At 37.8% G+C, this 19198-nt stretch overlaps 3 protein-coding genes and 1 non-coding gene across 6 annotated transcripts; 1 reads left to right on the forward strand and 3 right to left on the reverse strand.

Moving 5' to 3' along the window:
* Positions 1 to 3634: 3634 nt before the first annotated feature.
* On the reverse strand, positions 3635 to 7247 carry LOC113333128 (dehydrodolichyl diphosphate synthase 6-like). The gene has a single exon (XM_026579625.1). The coding sequence runs from the start codon at positions 4878 to 4880 to the stop codon at positions 4053 to 4055; it is 828 nt and encodes a 275-aa protein (XP_026435410.1). The 5' UTR covers positions 4881 to 7247; the 3' UTR covers positions 3635 to 4052.
* A 115-nt stretch (positions 7248 to 7362) lies between these two features.
* Positions 7363 to 9221, reverse strand: LOC113333127 (dehydrodolichyl diphosphate synthase 6-like). Of its 3 annotated transcripts, none has more exons than XM_026579623.1 (2): positions 9188 to 9221; positions 7363 to 8487 (listed from the first exon to the last, which is right to left on the reverse strand). In XM_026579623.1, exon 2 carries the CDS (start codon positions 8374 to 8376, stop codon positions 7627 to 7629), a length of 750 nt encoding a protein of 249 aa, XP_026435408.1. In that variant the 5' UTR covers positions 8377 to 8487; positions 9188 to 9221; the 3' UTR covers positions 7363 to 7626. The 3 variants fall into 3 exon arrangements, with proteins under 3 accessions (XP_026435408.1, XP_026435407.1, XP_026435406.1); XM_026579622.1 differs by lacking the exon at positions 9188 to 9221 and adding an exon at positions 8893 to 9181; XM_026579621.1 differs by lacking the exon at positions 9188 to 9221 and adding an exon at positions 8893 to 9181 and having other exon boundaries at positions 7363 to 8542.
* A 173-nt stretch (positions 9222 to 9394) lies between these two features.
* Positions 9395 to 9468, forward strand: TRNAR-UCG. Its single transcript has one exon. It is a non-coding gene; the product is annotated as a tRNA-Arg (tRNA).
* A 7475-nt stretch (positions 9469 to 16943) lies between these two features.
* On the reverse strand, positions 16944 to 18691 carry LOC113332736. Its single transcript, XM_026579246.1, has 4 exons — positions 18510 to 18691; positions 18048 to 18409; positions 17289 to 17967; positions 16944 to 17215 (listed from the first exon to the last, which is right to left on the reverse strand). Exons 2-4 carry the CDS (start codon positions 18394 to 18396, stop codon positions 17074 to 17076), a joined length of 1170 nt encoding a protein of 389 aa, XP_026435031.1. The 5' UTR covers positions 18397 to 18409; positions 18510 to 18691; the 3' UTR covers positions 16944 to 17073.
* Positions 18692 to 19198: the final 507 nt, after the last annotated feature.

The raw sequence follows: 19198 nt of genomic DNA on the forward strand, positions 1-19198 counted from the left end.
ATGATGTAGGTTGTACCGTCCAATTATCACCAGAAACTTAAGTTCATGACAAGCAAAGGCGAGTACGTTATCAATGGTAACCAAGTTTGTCAAAAGTATTAGATGTACAGTCTCTCACCCATCAAGAAAGTATATACGTAGAATTGGGAAGTTAGTAATTAATAAAAACTGTCAGGGAAGATTTTAAAACTTCTGAATAATAAAAAAGGAACAAAAAAAAGTAGCTCCTCAAGATAGATAATCAATAATAAAACCAACAATAATCGACCAGAATATTTTTTTATTGTGGTGTATTTGTACATTTTTGATAGGAAACACTACAACAAGAGTAAATAAGGGATGGTTAGTATTGTTGGAACATTTGCATAATCTTGGCCAAAATGATTGGGGCAGTGCTACATTGGGAAATTTGTTTGATTGCCTTAGAAAATGGAGTTCTACAAAGCGTTCGGGAACGGGTGGGATGTGGATGATTATAGAGTATTGGTACTATTTCTATTTTGGCAATCGTCAACCACTTTTGACTTTTGAGACTAGATGCAACTATTATCAATAATTAATGTTGTTATCCTGCCATTTTATTGTTTAAGAGTGAGAATAGAGTGGGTCGAAGTCAAGTTGATAACTAGAAGCGTTCAATTGGAACAACTTGACATGAGAACCAAAGAATCGGTGATACAGCAACCACGTAGAGATGATCAGTGTGGCAATTTTGAAGAGGTAGTGGAGGCAAAGGAAATGTCGGAGAATAAAGTTGTATTCTATGATTTTAGAGGTAAGTGGTTGAGTATGTACCTTAATGAGAGATGTGTGCGGCATATAACAGGTCAAATAACTATGCCATGTGACCCCCCGGTCTTAGAATCAGTTGAGTCGGGAGCAGTTGTACCCATAAACCATTACTGGTTGGTGGATCAGGTAAACTATGATGAATGGTGGCAGCAGAAGATTATGGGATTTTTACTACCTAAGAAAATAATACACATACGGAATCATGATGTGATATGTTTTGCTTAGAAGTGAACCGCGACGCATACCTAGATGTCCACCTCCAAACATGATGTCTTAGTCACATGACGTTGATCCTGGGGGCTAACCAGTGACACAACTACCACAAGTAGAGTGGTTTCTCCCTATGTACATTAATGGGGAACTAACAACTTTGGATGTGCCTAGGCCTATATCTTGTGCCTATAATTTTGATCTTATTACTTTCCGACTGGTAAGTACGTTATATTTTTGAACGAAATTTTGAAATAGAGTTATAAGTATTATTATTAGTTGTGAAATGCATTGGTATTTTATTGTTGTTATTTTATCCTTTTTTAGGAGGAATTGTTGAACTTATGTTTCGAGCAACACATGTATATGAATGAATCTAAAAAAGTTGTTTGAGATCGTACTAGAAGACATTATTTTTATGGGAGATCTTCTTCTCAGGTTTTATCCCAGGTGGGACACCTAATAGTAATTGTTCGACACAATTCCAAGAAGAACACACTCCATGTACGTATGGGAAACATGGAGGTGTTGCGGCAACTCCGCTCCGCGATCCCCAATGTACAAGTACTCTTATGTATAATCGTGAAGATTGTTACTTGCATGTTCGGCAAGTGGAAGACCCCTATGCAACCGTACATCAAGAAAATGTGAATATTGGTTTGGGTACACATTTAGAAGATTCCATGTGTGTAGATCTTAACATAGGTCTTTCAAGGTCATTTGTTGACATTTTTTATGGTGTTTTGGAAACCCAGACATATTTATGAGCTTTGCATGTGAATATTTGGTTTGATGAAATTAATATGTATTAAAAGAACCTTTTATATATATGTATGTAATTAATGCATATTTGTTATGATATTGATCAAGACGGCTATGGATATATTTGTATAAGTAGATCATGTCATACGATTTTTGGATTTCTGACACTCGTCTTGTCTTGTGTAGCAGGAGGAGATTGAATTACTATTATCTTTAAACTTTGCATAGTGTTGTCGTTTTCACAACGTTTCTTTCTTCATTTATAACTTTGCACCGGGTAATCTTTTCCGCGATGTTTCTTTCTTCCTTTATAACTTTGCAGGTTATCCACAACTTTACAGGTTATTCATAACAATGATTTACTCTATAATGTACACATTTTATATTGCAGTTTTTACACTGCAACTTTTCCTGCTTTCGAGCAGAGAAAAAGGGAACAATACCTTTAACCACGGAATTTTGTATCAAAATCATATAATGTACGATCCCTTATTGCAGTTTCTACGCTGCAACTTTCCCTGCTTTCGAGCAGAGAGAAAGGGAACAAAACCTTTAACCACATAATTTTATGTCAAAATCATCCTACTTTCCGTCTCCAGAGTCATCCCTAAAGAACAAAAAACCAAACCCTCAAAAATGGAGTTGTTAATTTCAAAGTAAACAAACTGCATCAATTTTGTGGCTCCCAGCTTAATCGAAAATGCTAGATGACCCCACACCCATCCATCATTCTCTTCCCTCGCCTACATGTCGAATAGCTATTGGCCAAAGCAAATTATAATGAGACCCCTGCTTCTCCGTGAGATCAAAATTAATGAAATCAATGATCTAGATGATGCCATGTAATGGTGGTAGGGAGTGGGAAAAGTGTAGCAGCATCGCAACTTAATACTATTTTGGTTTTAATTATTCCGCACTTCGCAGTGAGAGGACACAGTCATTTTAAAGGACGTTCGGATAAATTCTTTTCGTAAACAAGCATTGTACAGATAAATGATTAGTGAGGTATACATTTGTCACAGCCGTTGGTCGTCGAATAGCTCTTTCCATTTGTTGAAGTTCGGTTAAATCATGTTACTTCATGCCAAAATGTCGACTGAATTGAGTCTTCTCCTTTTATAGGAATGATAGATTCCTATAAAAGGAGACACCTATCGTTCCTATAAAAGGAGAAGACTCAATTATACATTGCCTTTTGAGTCAAAAAAAAATAGGTTCCCTTCCATCATAATATCTTTTTGCCAGATTTGGTCAGTGAGATTGGTAAAATTTAAATACTTGAATGTCTAATGGAAAAAAATGATTTAAGGAAAGCAGCGAGACTGTAAGAGCAAGTCTTATTGTGGAAGAGTTCCATCTTCCATCTTCCACGCCACCTCAGCATTTGGAACCGTGGATGGAAGTGCAAGTGTAGTGGTGGAATAGTGAAAACGCTTAGCGCTAAAAAAACGCTATTAAGAATAGCGTTTTTTCTCAACCGTTAGATTTCAACAACTCATCCTAAATCTACGGGAAAAAAAAACGCCATTCTTAATAGCGTTTTTTTAGCGCTATTCTTATTGGCGTTCAGATGGATTCCACGAACCCTTCCACGAAATGGTGGAACCTTGCTTGGATTTTCTGTGGAAAACCCCAACTTAGAAGCCATTAGACTTGACATTCCATGATTTTTCCACACTTGGAATAGGTTGGATTCTACCATAAGACTTGCTCTAAGTCATTTCTTTCTTTAGACACCCATGCAGGGGGCACAAGTTATTGGGATCCGGCTTCGAACCTCTAATTTCGTATCACGTTGTTTAGAGAAATGACAACAAGACTATTGTCGTCCAACAACTTGACCACTATACTACGGAGGCATTTGCGACACTCTTACAATATTAAACCAGCGTAAATGCCATTTCAAAGGAGCTTACATAGCAGAAGATGAATTGGAGTAACCATTCCATGACTGAAGTAGTCGGATTGGACAACCAAAACTTTAAAAACATCGGTAAAATAGAAATATAAATATAAATAATGAAAAAACAATCTTATTACTGCTGCAAGGATCCTCTAGCATCATGACTTAACGATGTCCCTTCCACCTTCCAAGAAAACCTCCACTTCACATGAAACTCCGTCCAGTTCCACTTTGCTGCAAGAGATCAAGAATCAGTTGGAAAAGTCTAATAATGATGCAATCCGTTAAGATTTAAAGTTGCTGATTTTTCCTCCGAAATATGTGATCCATTATGATTTATAGTTGCTTGCTTCTTTTTCTTCTCAAAAATATGTGGAACTCGAACTCACTGAAAGTGTAAGACCATCCATATTAAGTGCCATAAAGAGATCTCTGGCCAAAGTGCCGCTGGTGAATACAGATATGTTTGCGAAGATTGCCACAGAAAGAAATTGCTAAGTCGTGTTGCACCTGAAGTACGGACTAAAATGTCAGGTTCAGGGAATGCAGCCATGTGCATATGTCTCTCTAGATCTGGTAATGAAATTTCAAACTCGGGATCACTCTCATCAGAATCAACTCGACTCTGATCAGTACCAGTACCACTGGAATCCAGTTTTTGTAACTTACGCCTCTTGTCTTCATAAGATTTTTGGACAGCATTCACGATCTCAGTGACGGATGAATATCCTGCGCAAACCAGTACCACAAATTTCTTGTTTTTGGCTGTGGCTGCCATTGCTCTCTCAGCTGCTGCCCTGGTAGTATCCTTTAAGAGCTTCAAGTTTCCTATGAACTGTATTCTAATCCCTAATTTATTCATGAGGCTCTCTTCTTTGAGTATCTCCCCAATTTTCTCTTCCATCAGAGCCATTAAATACTGAACTTCTTTAGGGCTTCTGTTCAGATTTTCGGCACCAAAAGCAAATACACTCACATATTTCACCTTTAACTCATAACAGTACTTCAACATCGACATCAGAGCAAAGAATCCAACTCTATGGCCAGCACCTTCACTCAGTCTATGTTTCCGAGCATACCTCCGGTTTCCATCCATGATAAACGAAATATGAGTCGGGATTGGACCCACAGATAGCACACTGAAGATAAACTTTCGGATAAAACTAAACAAGTTTCCGAAGAACCCAGTTAACTTCATCTTATATGACTGCATCTTTACTGACAGAAATTTGAAATCAGTTTTCAGTGAATATATGATTTAACCTAAATCGAATAGGGATTCGAATATTTTAGTTCCTTCAAAACCTGCAGATATCCTGATACACAGCAACAAATTTTATAAACAAAGAAAAAAGCATCAAAGAAAGCTTACATGAACTTTGTTTTCTTGATGGAAATCAGTTCTTTCTGATTGGGTTGGAGAATGTTAGGATTCTAAACTAACTACAAAAGATATTGCATTTTGGGAGGAAAATGCAGATGAGCGTTTGAAGTGTCATGTATTTCTACTTTTTAACTATCATGTAGAATCACACATATATATATGTACATAACCAACAACCAGTTGTTCCTAACAGTCATACAAACTGAACTGTGTGAGCTACCTATTCAAGAGTTTCTGCATGTCATACCTTCATATTTACAAAAAGTAAAATAATGACCATAGACTGGCAGGTACTAATTAATCGCGGGTTATGTGTAAAAAGTTTAAAACGTGTTGATACCTAAGTAAGAAAAAGGAAATATTCTAATTTATTTCCTACAAACTACTTTCTGTTGTGGACAGACAAACACTTCCAATTGAAGCGTTTACAGCAAGTTGATTCACGAATCACGGAACAGCCTCCTTCAAGCTACGGCATGTTCATAAATTTGTGGACAGATTTTTGTGGTTATGTTTTAGTACAGTTATACCAAAAACCTATTCAATGTGACTTCTCAATGCATATTTTTATGGTTATGTACTAGTAGCATTTAAGATTAATTTTCGACTATGGGGTACCGTGTACCACGCACGTATGAAAAGTACCTGCTTCTCTGATGCAGTCAAAACCTCAGCAGGTGATTGTCATTCTGAGATGATCCCAGGCTAGACAATCCACAGCCCCAGAATTACTTCCCTTCCCGTACTAATGTAGCAGCATGTAATACGTTCAACAAATTTCTGTAACCCATCTAGTGCACCAAACCAATCATGGATTGCTCTGAATACAAGTGCATTAGCAAAACAAAAAAAATATGGCAAAAATTTTGTTGGCTTGATCATGAGGGCATTCGAGGAGTTGTAGAGCTAACTCAACCACTTGGTGCACTACATCTGAAGGAAGAACACAAACATGTCCCATTACCACCTACAAGAATATCCAAATACTATAGAAAAGTAGAACTGGTGACTTTGAGCAAATATACAACAACCAGGCCCTAATACCTTACTTGAAGAGACCCGATTGTAAAGAAGCATGAAGAAAGTTCCGAAAAGATATGAGCAACTCTAGGCACAACAAGAAGTTTTTGCACACCACCATGGCCCACAAATTGGGCTGTATATTTCTGATGTGCACCTAAAGGCTAAAGCACATACTAGCTTCAGTAAATCAGGTAGAGTACCATTGCCTTAGAACTTCTCTCAAAAAGAGCAAGACAAAAATCAAATCCCTTTTGATGCAAAATAGGCCCCAAAACTTCAACATGTGCTAATAAGTTCTCAAGACACTGAATGCAGTATTTTTGTCTCCACTGAGAAAGAGAGCTGGTATCCAGGATGAATATTCCTCCAAATTGTGCATCTTTTTCTTAATCTGTGGATCCTGAGCTCATTTCATCCTCACTAGCATTGGTGGAACTCCTGCTTCAGATAAAAGGAAGATTCTAAGCAGCGCCTGGAGATTGAGGTGGAGAAACTCAAATGACTTCCTCCATGTTTTAACATACCTTGAGACCTCTGTCGCATTATCTGCAACAACTGTACATGCCGCTCCAGAAGCAGCCAAAATTGCATCTTCTTCATTTTTAGTACTTTCGAATACCAGAGTAATTATTTTCACGACTTAGCTAAACATGAAGTACCTTAAACGAAAGCTACAGTAGGAAGATCCAAAATCAATGCTCACCTGTAAAGCAGTGGTGTTCACAAGAATCAATGCTTGATTCTGCCCATTCTGTATCGCTGCCGAGAGTCTCCTTAATCACGGGTCATGGCTACCGATGCACCAGTCACCAAACACTTGGTTGATTCGGCTGAGTCGTACTACCTTGACTGCCCATCATCTTAGTACAGGTATGAGTCGAAAATGGTCATGAAACTCGCATAACTCCCTTGAGTATAGCCTCCACAATACCAGCCATTTCCTTTAAGAGGATTAACAGACCTTCACTACTCTACAGACTACATCCAAATTTTTGAGTCAACTTATCAACTCTAGCATCTTAGGTAGCGGATCTACAGTTTAGTAATGATCTACAAGTTCTTGATTCAAGCATTTACGGTGGGTAAAAGTGATAACATGCCTCTCACCAAATGTTAAGAACATGCATATGTTAGTGAGCTATTCACAACAAGTTTTGCGAAGCTGTGAGAGATTTTATATGAGAAGTAGCAACAAAATTACTTGAAACACTCTTTCATTAAATAACCCAGAAGCATTGTAAAAGAAGCTGTAGGCGCGGAAACTTACATAGTTAAAGAAGAAATTGAGTAGTATAATTGTTATCATCACTATATCACTTTATAGATATTGGGGAGCAATTTAACAAATGTAATAGGGTGAAAGGAAAAGGTCTACCAAAGCAACCATCCTTTTTTACTTTGTATCCCTCCGGTATGACTGCAAATATTCCCCAAATGGATCTTATCTAGCTAGCTTCCATTCAGGAGAGGTGGAGAATTGAAGTAGAGAAGTCTAGAATGTCAATTGAACTACCACAGAAGTAACTAAAGAAAATGACAAACAAACTTACGCCTATAGTTGCTTCCTTTTCTTCTCCAAATTATGTTTGATTCTTTGGAAGTTCAAGACCATCCATATCAAGTGCCATAAAGAGATCTCTGGCCAAAGTGCCGCGGGAGAATACAAATACGTGTGTGTAGATTGCCAGAGAAGAAAATTGCTCAAACGATTGGCACCTGATGTACGAACTAAAATGTCAGGATCAGGGCTAACAGACATGTACATGTGCCTCTCTATATCTGACAACTTAACTGCAAACCCCAGAGCTTTCTCACTATGGTCAACTTTAATCTGATTATCGTTCGAGCCACTTGGACTCAAGTCTTGTAATGTAGGCAGCTTCTCGTTATAAGATTCCTGGACAGCGTTCATAATCTCATCTGTAGAAGAATATGCTACGCATATCAGTAATACAACTTTGCTATTCTTGGCCATGGATGCCATAGCTTTCTCAACTGCTGCCCTAGCAGTCTCACTTAAGAGCTTCAAGTTCCCAATGAAATGCAACCTAACCCCATAACTATTGACAATGCTCTCTTCCTTGAGTAATTCTTCGATTTTCTCCACCATCAGATCCATCACGTGCTTAACTTCTTCAGGATCACGGTTGAAATTATCAACGCTGAAGGCATATGCAGTAACATACTTAACCCCTAACTCATAGCAATACCGCAACATCAACATAAGAGCCAGGAACCCTGCCCTGTGACCAGACCCATCTTTCAAATTGTGTTTGCGGGCAAACCTCCGGTTTCCATCCATAATAAAAGCGATATGAGTGGGAATCGGACCCACAGAGAGCACAGCAAACACAAACTTCCGGAATAGAAATTTGAGTTTTCCAAGAAAACGAGTTACAGAATCTTGAACACCCTGCATTTTCATTATCATTTTTATTTTGAACTGCAGCAGAAGCGAAAATAATAACCTGTTGATTTAAAAAAATATATATATATATATATATACTGTTAGACCCAAAGCATAAACTTCTAGTAAAATTGTATGCCTCTCAAAGAGGAAGTTTCAACTTTCCAGAAAGTACAATTATACAATACATTTCAACATTCTTCTTACATCATGGATTTTCTCAGTTGTATGTAAGTTCATATGCAAAATTATCATTGAAGCATTTTATCAAACAGTTTGTTTATACTTTCCAAATTCAAACTATATTACACTGCCTCTTTGCTAAACATTTAACTTTCAATAGGTGTACAGTGAATTTAATCAATAAATTTCCATATTATAATTAACTGGAGAGAAATTCATTAAAATTACCTGATGAACTCCTCAAACAATTGTAATACCCTAATCCTAATCCCAGAGAAGGAAAAATCAATAGAAGCAAGAAAACTAGTTCGGAATTAAGAGACAAAACAGGAAGATAAATATCTTGACCACTAACTACTACTACATTGATCAGATAGTATTCAGAATTAGAAAAGGTAGGAATAGAAATTGGAACACCAAAAGAGAGCTTACTGAATAAGGTTTGGTCTTTTTTAGTAATAAAAATCCGGATCGGAAAATAAATTTAAAAATTAAAAAATATAAGGCGAATGGGCGTGGAGACCTCGGTGGAATATTATTTTGGATGGCTGGCTCCCCTCCAACTTTTAAATGTGGATGATTACGACACCAACTCGTAGCACTCCTTTTATCACGCGGACAATAATCCTGGCCAGAATCAAACCACTTTAATTTGCGATAATATTCTGTCTATACTTGGTGGCTGCGTTATTATATTATCATGTATTTTTGTCTCTTAGTCGTACATCAGGACCGCATAGCGCAGTGGATAAGCGCGTTTGGCTTCGGATCAAAAGGTCGTGGGTTCGGCTCCCACTGTGGTCGTATATCTTTTTGCAGATGTGTTTTAAAATGGACATGATCAGTAGGTTGTGCAACTCATCTGGAGACAAAACCACTTCGTCTCTGATGACGATTCCGTTCTCCTTGTTTTTGGTTTGACAAGTTTGCTAGACTAGATGATTTCTTTTTGCAGATGTGTTTTAAAATGGACATGATCAGTAGGTTGTGCAACTCATCTGGAGACAAAACCACTTCGTCTCTGATGACGATTCCGTTCTCCTTGTTTTTGGTTTGACAAGTTTGCTAGACTAGATGATTTTCGTTTCTAAGTCTCAGTGTTGCTCTAAGAATCATCCAAGCCTATATAAGTTGAAAAGCACCAAAGATATTTTTTTAAACTAGATTTCACCAAAGATATTTTTTTAAACTAGATTTTCTTGAGCAGTCGAGCGCTTGAGATTGTTTCAAGTTATCTATGGAGTTTCTTCCCTCGGCTAATCTACCCTTTGACCCTTGATGTCCACATATTGGGGGGATTAGGATAAATACTAATCCGTATATTTTCACTAATTCAATACACCCCAATATACTGATTAGTACTCCACTAATTCAATACGCACTCATATACGATTTAGTACTCCACACTATTTCGATACTTCCAGGAAAAGGTTCACTCTCCTCTCAAGAACTCTGGAGGGCGAAAATATTCAGAGAAAATTTCAAAACTCAGAAATTTTGAAACTCCCTTCTCAATATTTCAATCCACTTAACTCGGGAGAGCTCTCAAAGATATCTAATCGAAGGTATCAAAACCGTCCTTTTAGTCCGTTCTCAGAATTGAATTTTAAACCCTAGAAATTTAAATTCTTTGATGATTATCACAGGAGAAGAATAAGTGCAAATACTTGAAGATTCGATTGAAAGGTATAAACACTAAGCTGGTTCCTTGTTTGTCATTTATCTCTAGTCAAATTAGTAAATAGACAAATCAATCTAGATTTTGCAATTGTATGTGTTTTTTTAGTTGAATCATGATGTCTTAAAGCTTGGGTATGTGTTTGATTTCTCTTTTATGACATGATTTCAGGTTGAGTTTTGTTTAATGTCATGTTTGAGTTTACTGGCATGAAACATACAATTTGGGGTTTATGTTTTCTGTTAGTTTTCGGTTTTAACGGACGAAAAGGGTTTATATTTTTCATGTCAGTCTGGTGGAGAAGGAACTTACAGATGGATATACACTGAAATTGAAGCTTTTTTATCAATTAATTTGATGGGTTTTGTTTAAAATTGAGTATAAACAGCTGACTTCATGGTGATATAGATACCTACAAGATTAAATGTCTTTTAAGTCATCAAAAGCCTAAACTAGGAAGAACTACTAGTTCTAGAGAGGCTTGAGATGATATTTATTGATGCTTGAAAGTATATCTAAACGTATAAGTGTAGTATGCAAAAGCCTACAAATGATGACTATAGATTGTTGTGTTCTGATATTTATTGGGACATATGTTCGCCAATTTGTTATGCTTTGTGATAGTATCCAAAAGCCTAAGTACTTTTTTTTTAAATGTTATTTAAGGTATATATAAATCTCAATACAGAGTTCTCTCGATGTGTGTTGGGTGGAAAAATATGGCTCGGACTCAGTAATCCTCCTTGTGCAGATTAACAACTCATCTTTTCCATTGTTAAAACACCCTTCATAAACGATTGAGCTCTTCCAACTAATCTGTTTCAGGACCTGTTCATTATACTTCGATATCGCTAGGTTTGTCTTAAATATGAACATCTATTGAAAAGTAACAAGGTCTTTCCAACTTTCCTCATATGCTTATATTTTCATGCGAAAGAAACCCAACTGTAGCTAATCCTCGGTAAGTAAGCATTCGTAAGTTAGTAACTAATCCAAAATTTGTAGGTACGGTCAATGGGTTCTGGTAGACTGCCCAAGAAGGGGCGCAATGATGGGAGTCTGAGTGAGAATGGGAAATTGAAAGACCTAGAAGGAAGACCTATATATTTTGATTCGAAATCTGCAGGTCCTGAAGAGGACAGGTATATATGACATACTAACAAGGCAATATTGCAGTTTTGAGAACTTATCTAATAATTATTAGTAACTTGTTCAACGTTTCTTTCAACTTTATATTGTGTTTCACAGTTGTTTTGTCTACCCTTCAAAGTATCAGGGACGAACCAGCGACAAAAGCACATACTCCAGCTTAGGTACACTATCAAACTTGTGGAGCGTGTTGTTTGAAGCAGAGATGGCCCTGATCAAGACAACTGCAATAGGGAACTTAACAGACATTCCACGAGATCAAATTTGGTCTAAAGCAATATTTTGTTTTCTGATGAGTCGGCAAATCAAAGTCGAACCTGAAGAATATTTGAATGATGAGATTTTTTTTAGAGTTAAGGATACAAAATTGTGATTTGGAAAAGCGGAATTTTCTCTGATATCAGGTCTTAGATTCCGGGATTTGAGGGATGGACATTCCGATTTTGGCTCTCCACCGAAGATGTCAAGGCTCAAGCATAAGTATTTTTCAGCTGATAACAGAATCATTGGAAGCCACTTGTATGACTTTCTTTTTTGCAATACAGTCTCCAAGGACCGGGCAACGGTTGTCGGAGAAACCAGTAATGCCATTAAAAACGTATCGGATAAAATGTTCCGTCATCGCAGGATATGTGAAGGGAGTGAAACGGTTCAGTGTGAAGGTAATGATAGGGTGAAGGTGGCATTAGTCTATGTGGTACACATGTTCTTGTTGGGGCACCAAGACATCCATGGGATAGAAGAAGATCTTTGGGACTTGGTGGACAACCTTTCAGAGTTCAACAAGTACCCATGGGAGGAAAGGGTGTACGAGGCCACTCTACGAAAACGTAAAAATGCATTTAAATATTCTATCAATCCAAAAGGAATGTCACAAGTGTTGGTGGTAATATGAATTGATTTCTGTTTCAAAAAATCATATGTTTAGGCTTTATGTTTTTTGCATATCCAGTAACTCCTGATTGTGGTTATAATAGTTTTTGTTTGTATTTTAGGTTTGGTTCCTTATGATGTTCCCGGGTGTGCTTGGAGATATGGGAAAAGAGATTAGAATTGAAGGGTGGCGCCCTCATATTCTAGACGTGTTGTGCACGGAAAAGGTTCAGCATCAAAAGCTATGTCGTTAGGTGATTCGTTCGGACGTGAGTGAATCAATGATGTTGTATCGCAATGATCCATAACTGTTGGTAATTATGGGGGTATCCAAGGGACCCCTCAGTTATCAACACCTAGAGCTCGAGACCGAAATTGCGTTAGGAAAGCAATGGCAGACTGAAGATGAGGTTGTTGTGGGAGAATTGGAGGCGAAGAGCGAGGAAAAAGGAGGACATGCTGAGTAGGGGTGGGACTTGGGTTGTTTGGGCGGGTTACAAAGCTTGGCCGAGGCAGACCCGAGCTAAAAATCCTTTGCCAAGATTGCCCAACAAACCCGTGGAACCCATGGAGGTACTGCCCAAGCCCGCCCAAGTTATGTTCCTCGGGTTCCCCGGGTTCCTCGGGTTGGCCCAAGTATACTAACAAATTTTAGTAATAATAAGATTTAATTGTTCTATTTATCTTAAATTTCCAAAAAACTGAAGATTATTTACAATAATATAAACTTTTTTCATATTGAATGATTAATGAGATAGAGATAATTTACATTTTCATTATTAGATTTGAAGCTAATATCTAAATTATTTTAAATAGATAATAATACCAATTATGAAAAATAATTTTACATAACTGTATTATCGTTCTTCGGGTTGGGCGGGTTACTCAGGTTAGAAAAATTTGTGTCCATGCTTTCCCAAATTTAACTCGGGTTTATAAAATTTATGCCCAAGCTTGCCCAAAGTTTTGAAATACGTTACCCATGTCCGCCCAATGTTCGGGTTAACCCACCCAACCCAAGTCCCACCCATAATGTTGAGGATCATGTAGTAGCTCAATTACGTGATATGGTGGATGACTTAAAGCGTCAAAATGAAGAGACAACAATTCGGGAAATTCAGCAAACTGAAATGATTAGAAAAATGATGCAAGCGATGCTCAAAATGCAAGATGCAATGTCGAGGAGACCTAATGTGGGTGGATTTGATTTGATTTCAGAAATCATGTTAATTTGTTATAAAAATTGACGAACCCGCATAGATCTAAATGTTTAAAAACCATTTCCAAACTTCATGTTAACAGGTTCTTGCACAGGAATTAGAGGCAAATCCCAGTAACACAAAAGATAATATCCAATATGAGACTTTTAAGGACTATTATAGTCGATTCCCTGACCAAGATAATGATGAAAATGTTCTTGATGATTTTGGTGGTGACTCACTAGCTAATATTTGTGGAGCTAATACTGGTGTAGAATCTGTAGTTGGAAACATCGAGGAAGAAATAATAAACACAGATAGCCCAGATGTTTCACTGGTAAGTATTTTTTGCATCCTTTTTGTGGGACAAATATAATCCTGGTGTATTTTTCTACAACTTGTTTCTCTCTAATTAAAATTCCATTTCAATGTCTCCGGCCCTCTGTATATGTAGGCCAATGTGTTTAACGAAATCAATAGCAAGAAAAATAGTCAACATCGGGACATTGAGAATCTTTATAAAGTTGTGAGAAAAAGGAAGCCATGGCCCCAGATGAAGTCACCATTTACTACTAGCGGAGAGACTACTCCTAAAATCCCTGTTGTTGGATAGTGAAGAAGAGATTTGATATTGCCGCTGACGCTGTTGTCGCCGACGAGTCAAATCCGAGGAAGGTTGGGAGTATGGTGGAGTTGAGCAGGGATGACGTTGATGCGGATAATGGTAAGAGAAAGGCTTCCGTGAATTTGGACAATAGGTGTGTCACTTCAACAGAGAATGGTAAGAGAAAGGCTTCCATGAATTTGGACAATGGGTGTAGCACTTCAACAAATGGTGCAACCGATGTTCAAGGTCTCGGTGTGGGAGGTGCGAAGAAACGCAAAGCTCCGGTGAATTATTTCAATAACTTCCAAACTGATCGCTTGAGGGTAACGCGGGCTGAGATAACCGGTGTGAATAATTTCATAGACCAAGGGTGAGTGTCCCTGGTATATCCTTATCCTTTATATTATTGGGTGTCCTTGTTTATTTAGAAAATAACTCTAGACTATCGTGTTCTTATTGTTTGGTATAGGGATGACGGTGCAAACGGATCCTTATTGGGTTGTGAGGGTTTTAAGAAGTTACTAAGGGAAAGGGAGCCTCTGGGGACGGATGTAAGTTAATTTGCATTAAACTTCAACATTAATATAAGAGTTTTAATCTCTCGTTTTAAGTATTGTGAGATGGTTAAACTTATATGTTTTGGATTGTCATGCAACATATCAACGTGATGTTGCGCCTCATGCGCGAGTCAACCCTGGGCCTAGATGGCAATTGGACAACAATTGACAGTTACTTTGAAGTATGTTATGTGCCAAAAGAACACAGCTCGGGTTGTAGATTATTTGTAATTTTTATGGTAAATCATTGTTGTAACTGGTAACTAACCTTCGATTTTTTTTCCTTAGCCTCTTATAAAGGTGGGAAAGAAGAGGACAAAGGAGGTGGTAGAATATAGGAATGGAATTAGGTCGAATGGCGGGGCTAAGACTTGGGAAACCGTCTCTTTGGTATATGGTGTGGTGCACATTGTCGACAGACAACACTGGGTCGTTATAAGTATCGACATAGGGGAGCAGATGATTCTTATTTATGATTCCATTAGACCGAAACGGAATGTTGGTAATGATGGGGTCCATGCAGAAATCAGGAAGATAGCGAACTATTTGGAGGATAACTGGTACGACGGGTCTTGGACAGTCGAGTTAGTACAGGATTTCCCTCAACAACCCGATAGGTAACTAATCTTTACCAGTGCAATTAGTGCATAATTACTTGAGTATAGTTACCTGTTTCCCTGAGCTACACATTGTTTAGTTGTCTGATAGCCAAAACTGGTTGATTGATGCTCTGCCTTGATTAATTGCCATGAATGCTTGTTGAACCAGTACTTCACATAGCATTATAAACCCAACAACATTTGGTATTTTAGTCCGTGTCACTGTGGTAGTTGAGTAAAATCACAACCCATGTCTGTGTCACTATGTTTGAGACTGTTGTTGTTTCAGCGTCCCGTCTTTTGGGTAGATCCTCAACTCTTTAGATTGTTGGTATATGGTGAATCATCATTGTATTAATCGTTTGATGAAAATCGTGTTATGATGCAAGAAAAATATATAATCATTTACGTTTCTGATGCAATCTGTCTCCATTTATGCATACAACAGACACTCATGCAGGGTTTATTGCTTGAAGATCATCGAGCATCTAATCAAGGGCACTGATTATAAAATGATACATCATAAAAATATTCTCCAGTATCGTCGGGAGATGGCTGTGCAGTTCCACAGAAAAGAGTTCTTCTCCTGAAGTAACATGTTTATTTGTTTGTATAAGCAGTTTTGACCTGAACACGGGTGGATGCAGGTCATTGGTATTTTGGTTGTGTAAATAATATTATGGCAATGAATACGACTGTGGGCTCACTTGTGGTGATTTTTTTTCTTAAAGCAACCACACCTACTGTGAAAATACAAAGACATCACTGTGAAAACTTTGGTTCTGTGTTATAATGTGAAATGTGCGGAGATTAAACCTTCCTCGATAGCTCTTCACGACGAGTGGTTCTCTTCTCGTTCAAAATATGTGACCTTTATTGTAGCTAAATATTATAAGATTGGTGAAGAAAGTGAAAGAGGCTACCAATTAAACGATAGTTCAAGGTTTCTCATCCAATTAATGTCTTCTAAATTCTCATGTACAAGTATTAGGCAAACTCTATTCTTTTTTTCTATTGGGCTTGTTTGGTTTCCTTGTTCTTGGGCTTGCTTCATATAGTATTCTTTTTGAATTGTAAAGAGTCATCAAATTCTTCATGTGATGTATCAGGCAGTATGTCTGTTTAAGCTTTGAAATAGATCTTAATGAACATCTCTTGAGTTTTAGGCTCAACATGTTGATTATTAAAGTACATTTTCTGCATATGCTCCCAACCAACTTGACTTTATAGTTGATTATTATAGAGAGGAACTACTTTCCCCATCTCCATTTCAAACAAAAATCAACCCAAACAATCAAATTACCAACAAAATTATCTTGTGCGGATATTATCTACATCAATATTTTATGCAGATACTATTCATGTGGATTATAAATAGTTGTTTGTTGTAGTAAAGCATGGGGTAGGCGGGTCGGTTGGGCAGTATGGCCAACAACTTATTGGTTCTAATTGTTTGTATTGTTTTGGATGGTGAAGTGTATTATAAAGCTAGTACTACTATGAAATGGAACAATGATAATATTGTTCAAGAGGATAAATAATTAAGCTTGTTCAATTTTACATAACACTAAGCACCAATGATGGTGAAAACGAGATCATCCGATAATTGTCTTTTTTTTTTAAATCACCAAATCCAAAAATAAATACCCAAAAGAAAAGGTTTAACAGTGTGGCATCAAGATTGACGAGTGGTTCTCTGTCGGTCGCCTCATCTTCAACTTTTTTCCTTATCAGTGTGGCCTTTGTCCTAGGAAAGCCGCCTAATCTTCTTTAATGGTGGTGGGTTGATATCGGGTACCTGCAGCGATTCGGTAATGCCGGGCGATTGGTGAATAATGTCAGCATACGATGCCATGTACATCCCGCAAGTGAAATAGTCATGAACATATCTGAGAACCCATGAGAACAGTGTTAGTACATAACCTGTAATATAATACAAAATGCACATGAATGATGACTTACTTTTCATAGGGTGGTGGTCCTGGTCTATGTTGATCATGTTGAGCAATAACTGCCACAGCATGCACACAAGGTACACATGATATCTGCCATTTGCCGCATTCACACGTTTTCAGTATCAAATGAATAATCCTACTTGTCCTGTTGCATATATTCGTCACCAAAGTGTTGTGGTCGCTGCGCCGCCAAATTGGACGTAATGATGCATGATACAAGTCTTTACGAAGGATTTGATCCCCTAATTTTGCACTTGCTCTCGGAAAGATACGTTCATCCTTCCACAGTCTTCCATTCCTTCGCCTTGTCAAAAACAGCTGAATAAGCTTAGCTTCAAAACCCATTACGAACTGGCATATGGGCAAACACTTGAGCTCAGTTATCCACAGATCAAACGCCTTGCTGAAGATGTTTACCATTTGCGGACAACGAGCAGAAGGGTCATACGAGTGCCTAGCACAACTTGATTGCCCACACACTTCAACCCAACGCCTTTGAAGCTCTGGCAATTTTACTAGATTCCTTTGGTGGTCAACAAGGTTATAAGACTTTGCTGCATATAATGCTTTTTTCTGAGATTCTGGTTCATCAAACCCAATACGGATATCCTGATAAAACTTACGAGCACATAGTCTATGAAAATGTTTAACATCCTGGAAGTTCTGGTCAACAGCAATATCGATGCCTGTAAGGACAGCATTCGAGCACATTAGACGCATCAAAAACAAATACATAACTGATAGATATGAGATTCTAATGTCTCACCATTTGAGAAGTCGTGAAAAAATGTAATTGCCCTTTTGGTGTTCTTCATGAGCGGAGTGATGATAGACAGAAATTTGTCCCATTCTTTCGTTCTTCCCTCCCTGCAGATGTAAATGGCAATAGGATACATGTCATTGTTACCATTCACAGAGGTAGCAGACAAAACTGTTCCACCATACATACTGTTTAGCAGGGACCAGGCTAATGCTATAATTGGTCTGCATCCATCATTAAACCCATCAATGGATTCCCTATACGCAATGCATAAGCCTTCAAACTCTTTAGTCTCTGGGTGGATGGTCCAACTAGCAATGGTTCCAGGGTTCGTTTCAACAATCTGTGGGCACATCTCATGTACTAAACTGAGTTCAAACAATTGAAAAAATGAGTCATATCAACAACATACACATTACCAAGTAGAAAAACTTAACACACACCATACATACAAGGCTTTAGAGTTACCTGAAGCTGTTTATATAAGATCCATACGTCTGTACAAGGCAGTCATGGAGTGCTTTGCGTGCTTTTGCTTAGAGATTTTAACTTTATACTGCTCGAAGATTTTTTTCCTAATGCTTTTGGTATTACACCTTATCCCACTTGTGATGTATCTCGTAACTATTTCCCTCAACATTTCTTCCCCAATGTCGATTTTTTTCATTTTTATCCTATTAGTTTCATTGTCACTAGGATCACTAAAAGACCAATCAAATTACATACTAGAATAATCACTCTGAATATCGTCATCGGTATCACAGTGGTCCTCGTCAATTCTGCTTGTGGGCTTCTCCTTTTCCTTCCCTTTGGCCCTCTTCACCAATTTCCAAAGGGGAACGTTGTCAACATCAGGCTCGGGTGTGTCGCTGCAAAGAAAGAGAAACAAATTAAAGGGGCACACCACATCCAGTTGTTGAGAATTGGGGCATGAGAATCTTTGATTCTGGTCCAAGATGTTGGGCACCAAAGGGAACAAAATGAAAGCAGTTGTTGGAAGATGCAGAACAAAACAAGTAACTAATTTCCTGAGAAAAAAAAATCTAAGTACAATAAAAAAGTTCAACACCCCCCATGTCCTAAAGGAATATCGATGGATTAAAGTGGTCCTCGATTTCGCATTTCTCAAAGACAACTTGCTGAGTAAAGTCAAAAAA

Source organism: Papaver somniferum, unplaced genomic scaffold, assembly GCF_003573695.1.
Source record: "Papaver somniferum cultivar HN1 unplaced genomic scaffold, ASM357369v1 unplaced-scaffold_132, whole genome shotgun sequence".
NCBI lineage: Eukaryota > Viridiplantae > Streptophyta > Magnoliopsida > Ranunculales > Papaveraceae > Papaver > Papaver somniferum.

Excerpts from the sequence above, each read along its gene's own strand:
- LOC113333128 (XM_026579625.1), bottom strand. The coding sequence starts at position 4,880 with ATGCAGTCATATAAGATGAAGTTAACTGGGTTCTTCGGAAACTTGTTT.
- LOC113333127 (XM_026579621.1), bottom strand. The coding sequence starts at position 8,505 with ATGATAATGAAAATGCAGGGTGTTCAAGATTCTGTAACTCGTTTTCTT.
- LOC113332736 (XM_026579246.1), bottom strand. The coding sequence starts at position 18,396 with ATGTGCCCACAGATTGTTGAAACGAACCCTGGAACCATTGCTAGTTGG. Across the intron at positions 17,968-18,047 it reads TTTTCACGACTTCTCAAATG|GCATCGATATTGCTGTTGAC; the intron begins GTGAGACATTAG and ends CTGTCCTTACAG. Across the intron at positions 17,216-17,288 it reads GGACCACCACCCTATGAAAA|ATATGTTCATGACTATTTCA; the intron begins GTAAGTCATCAT and ends ATGGGTTCTCAG.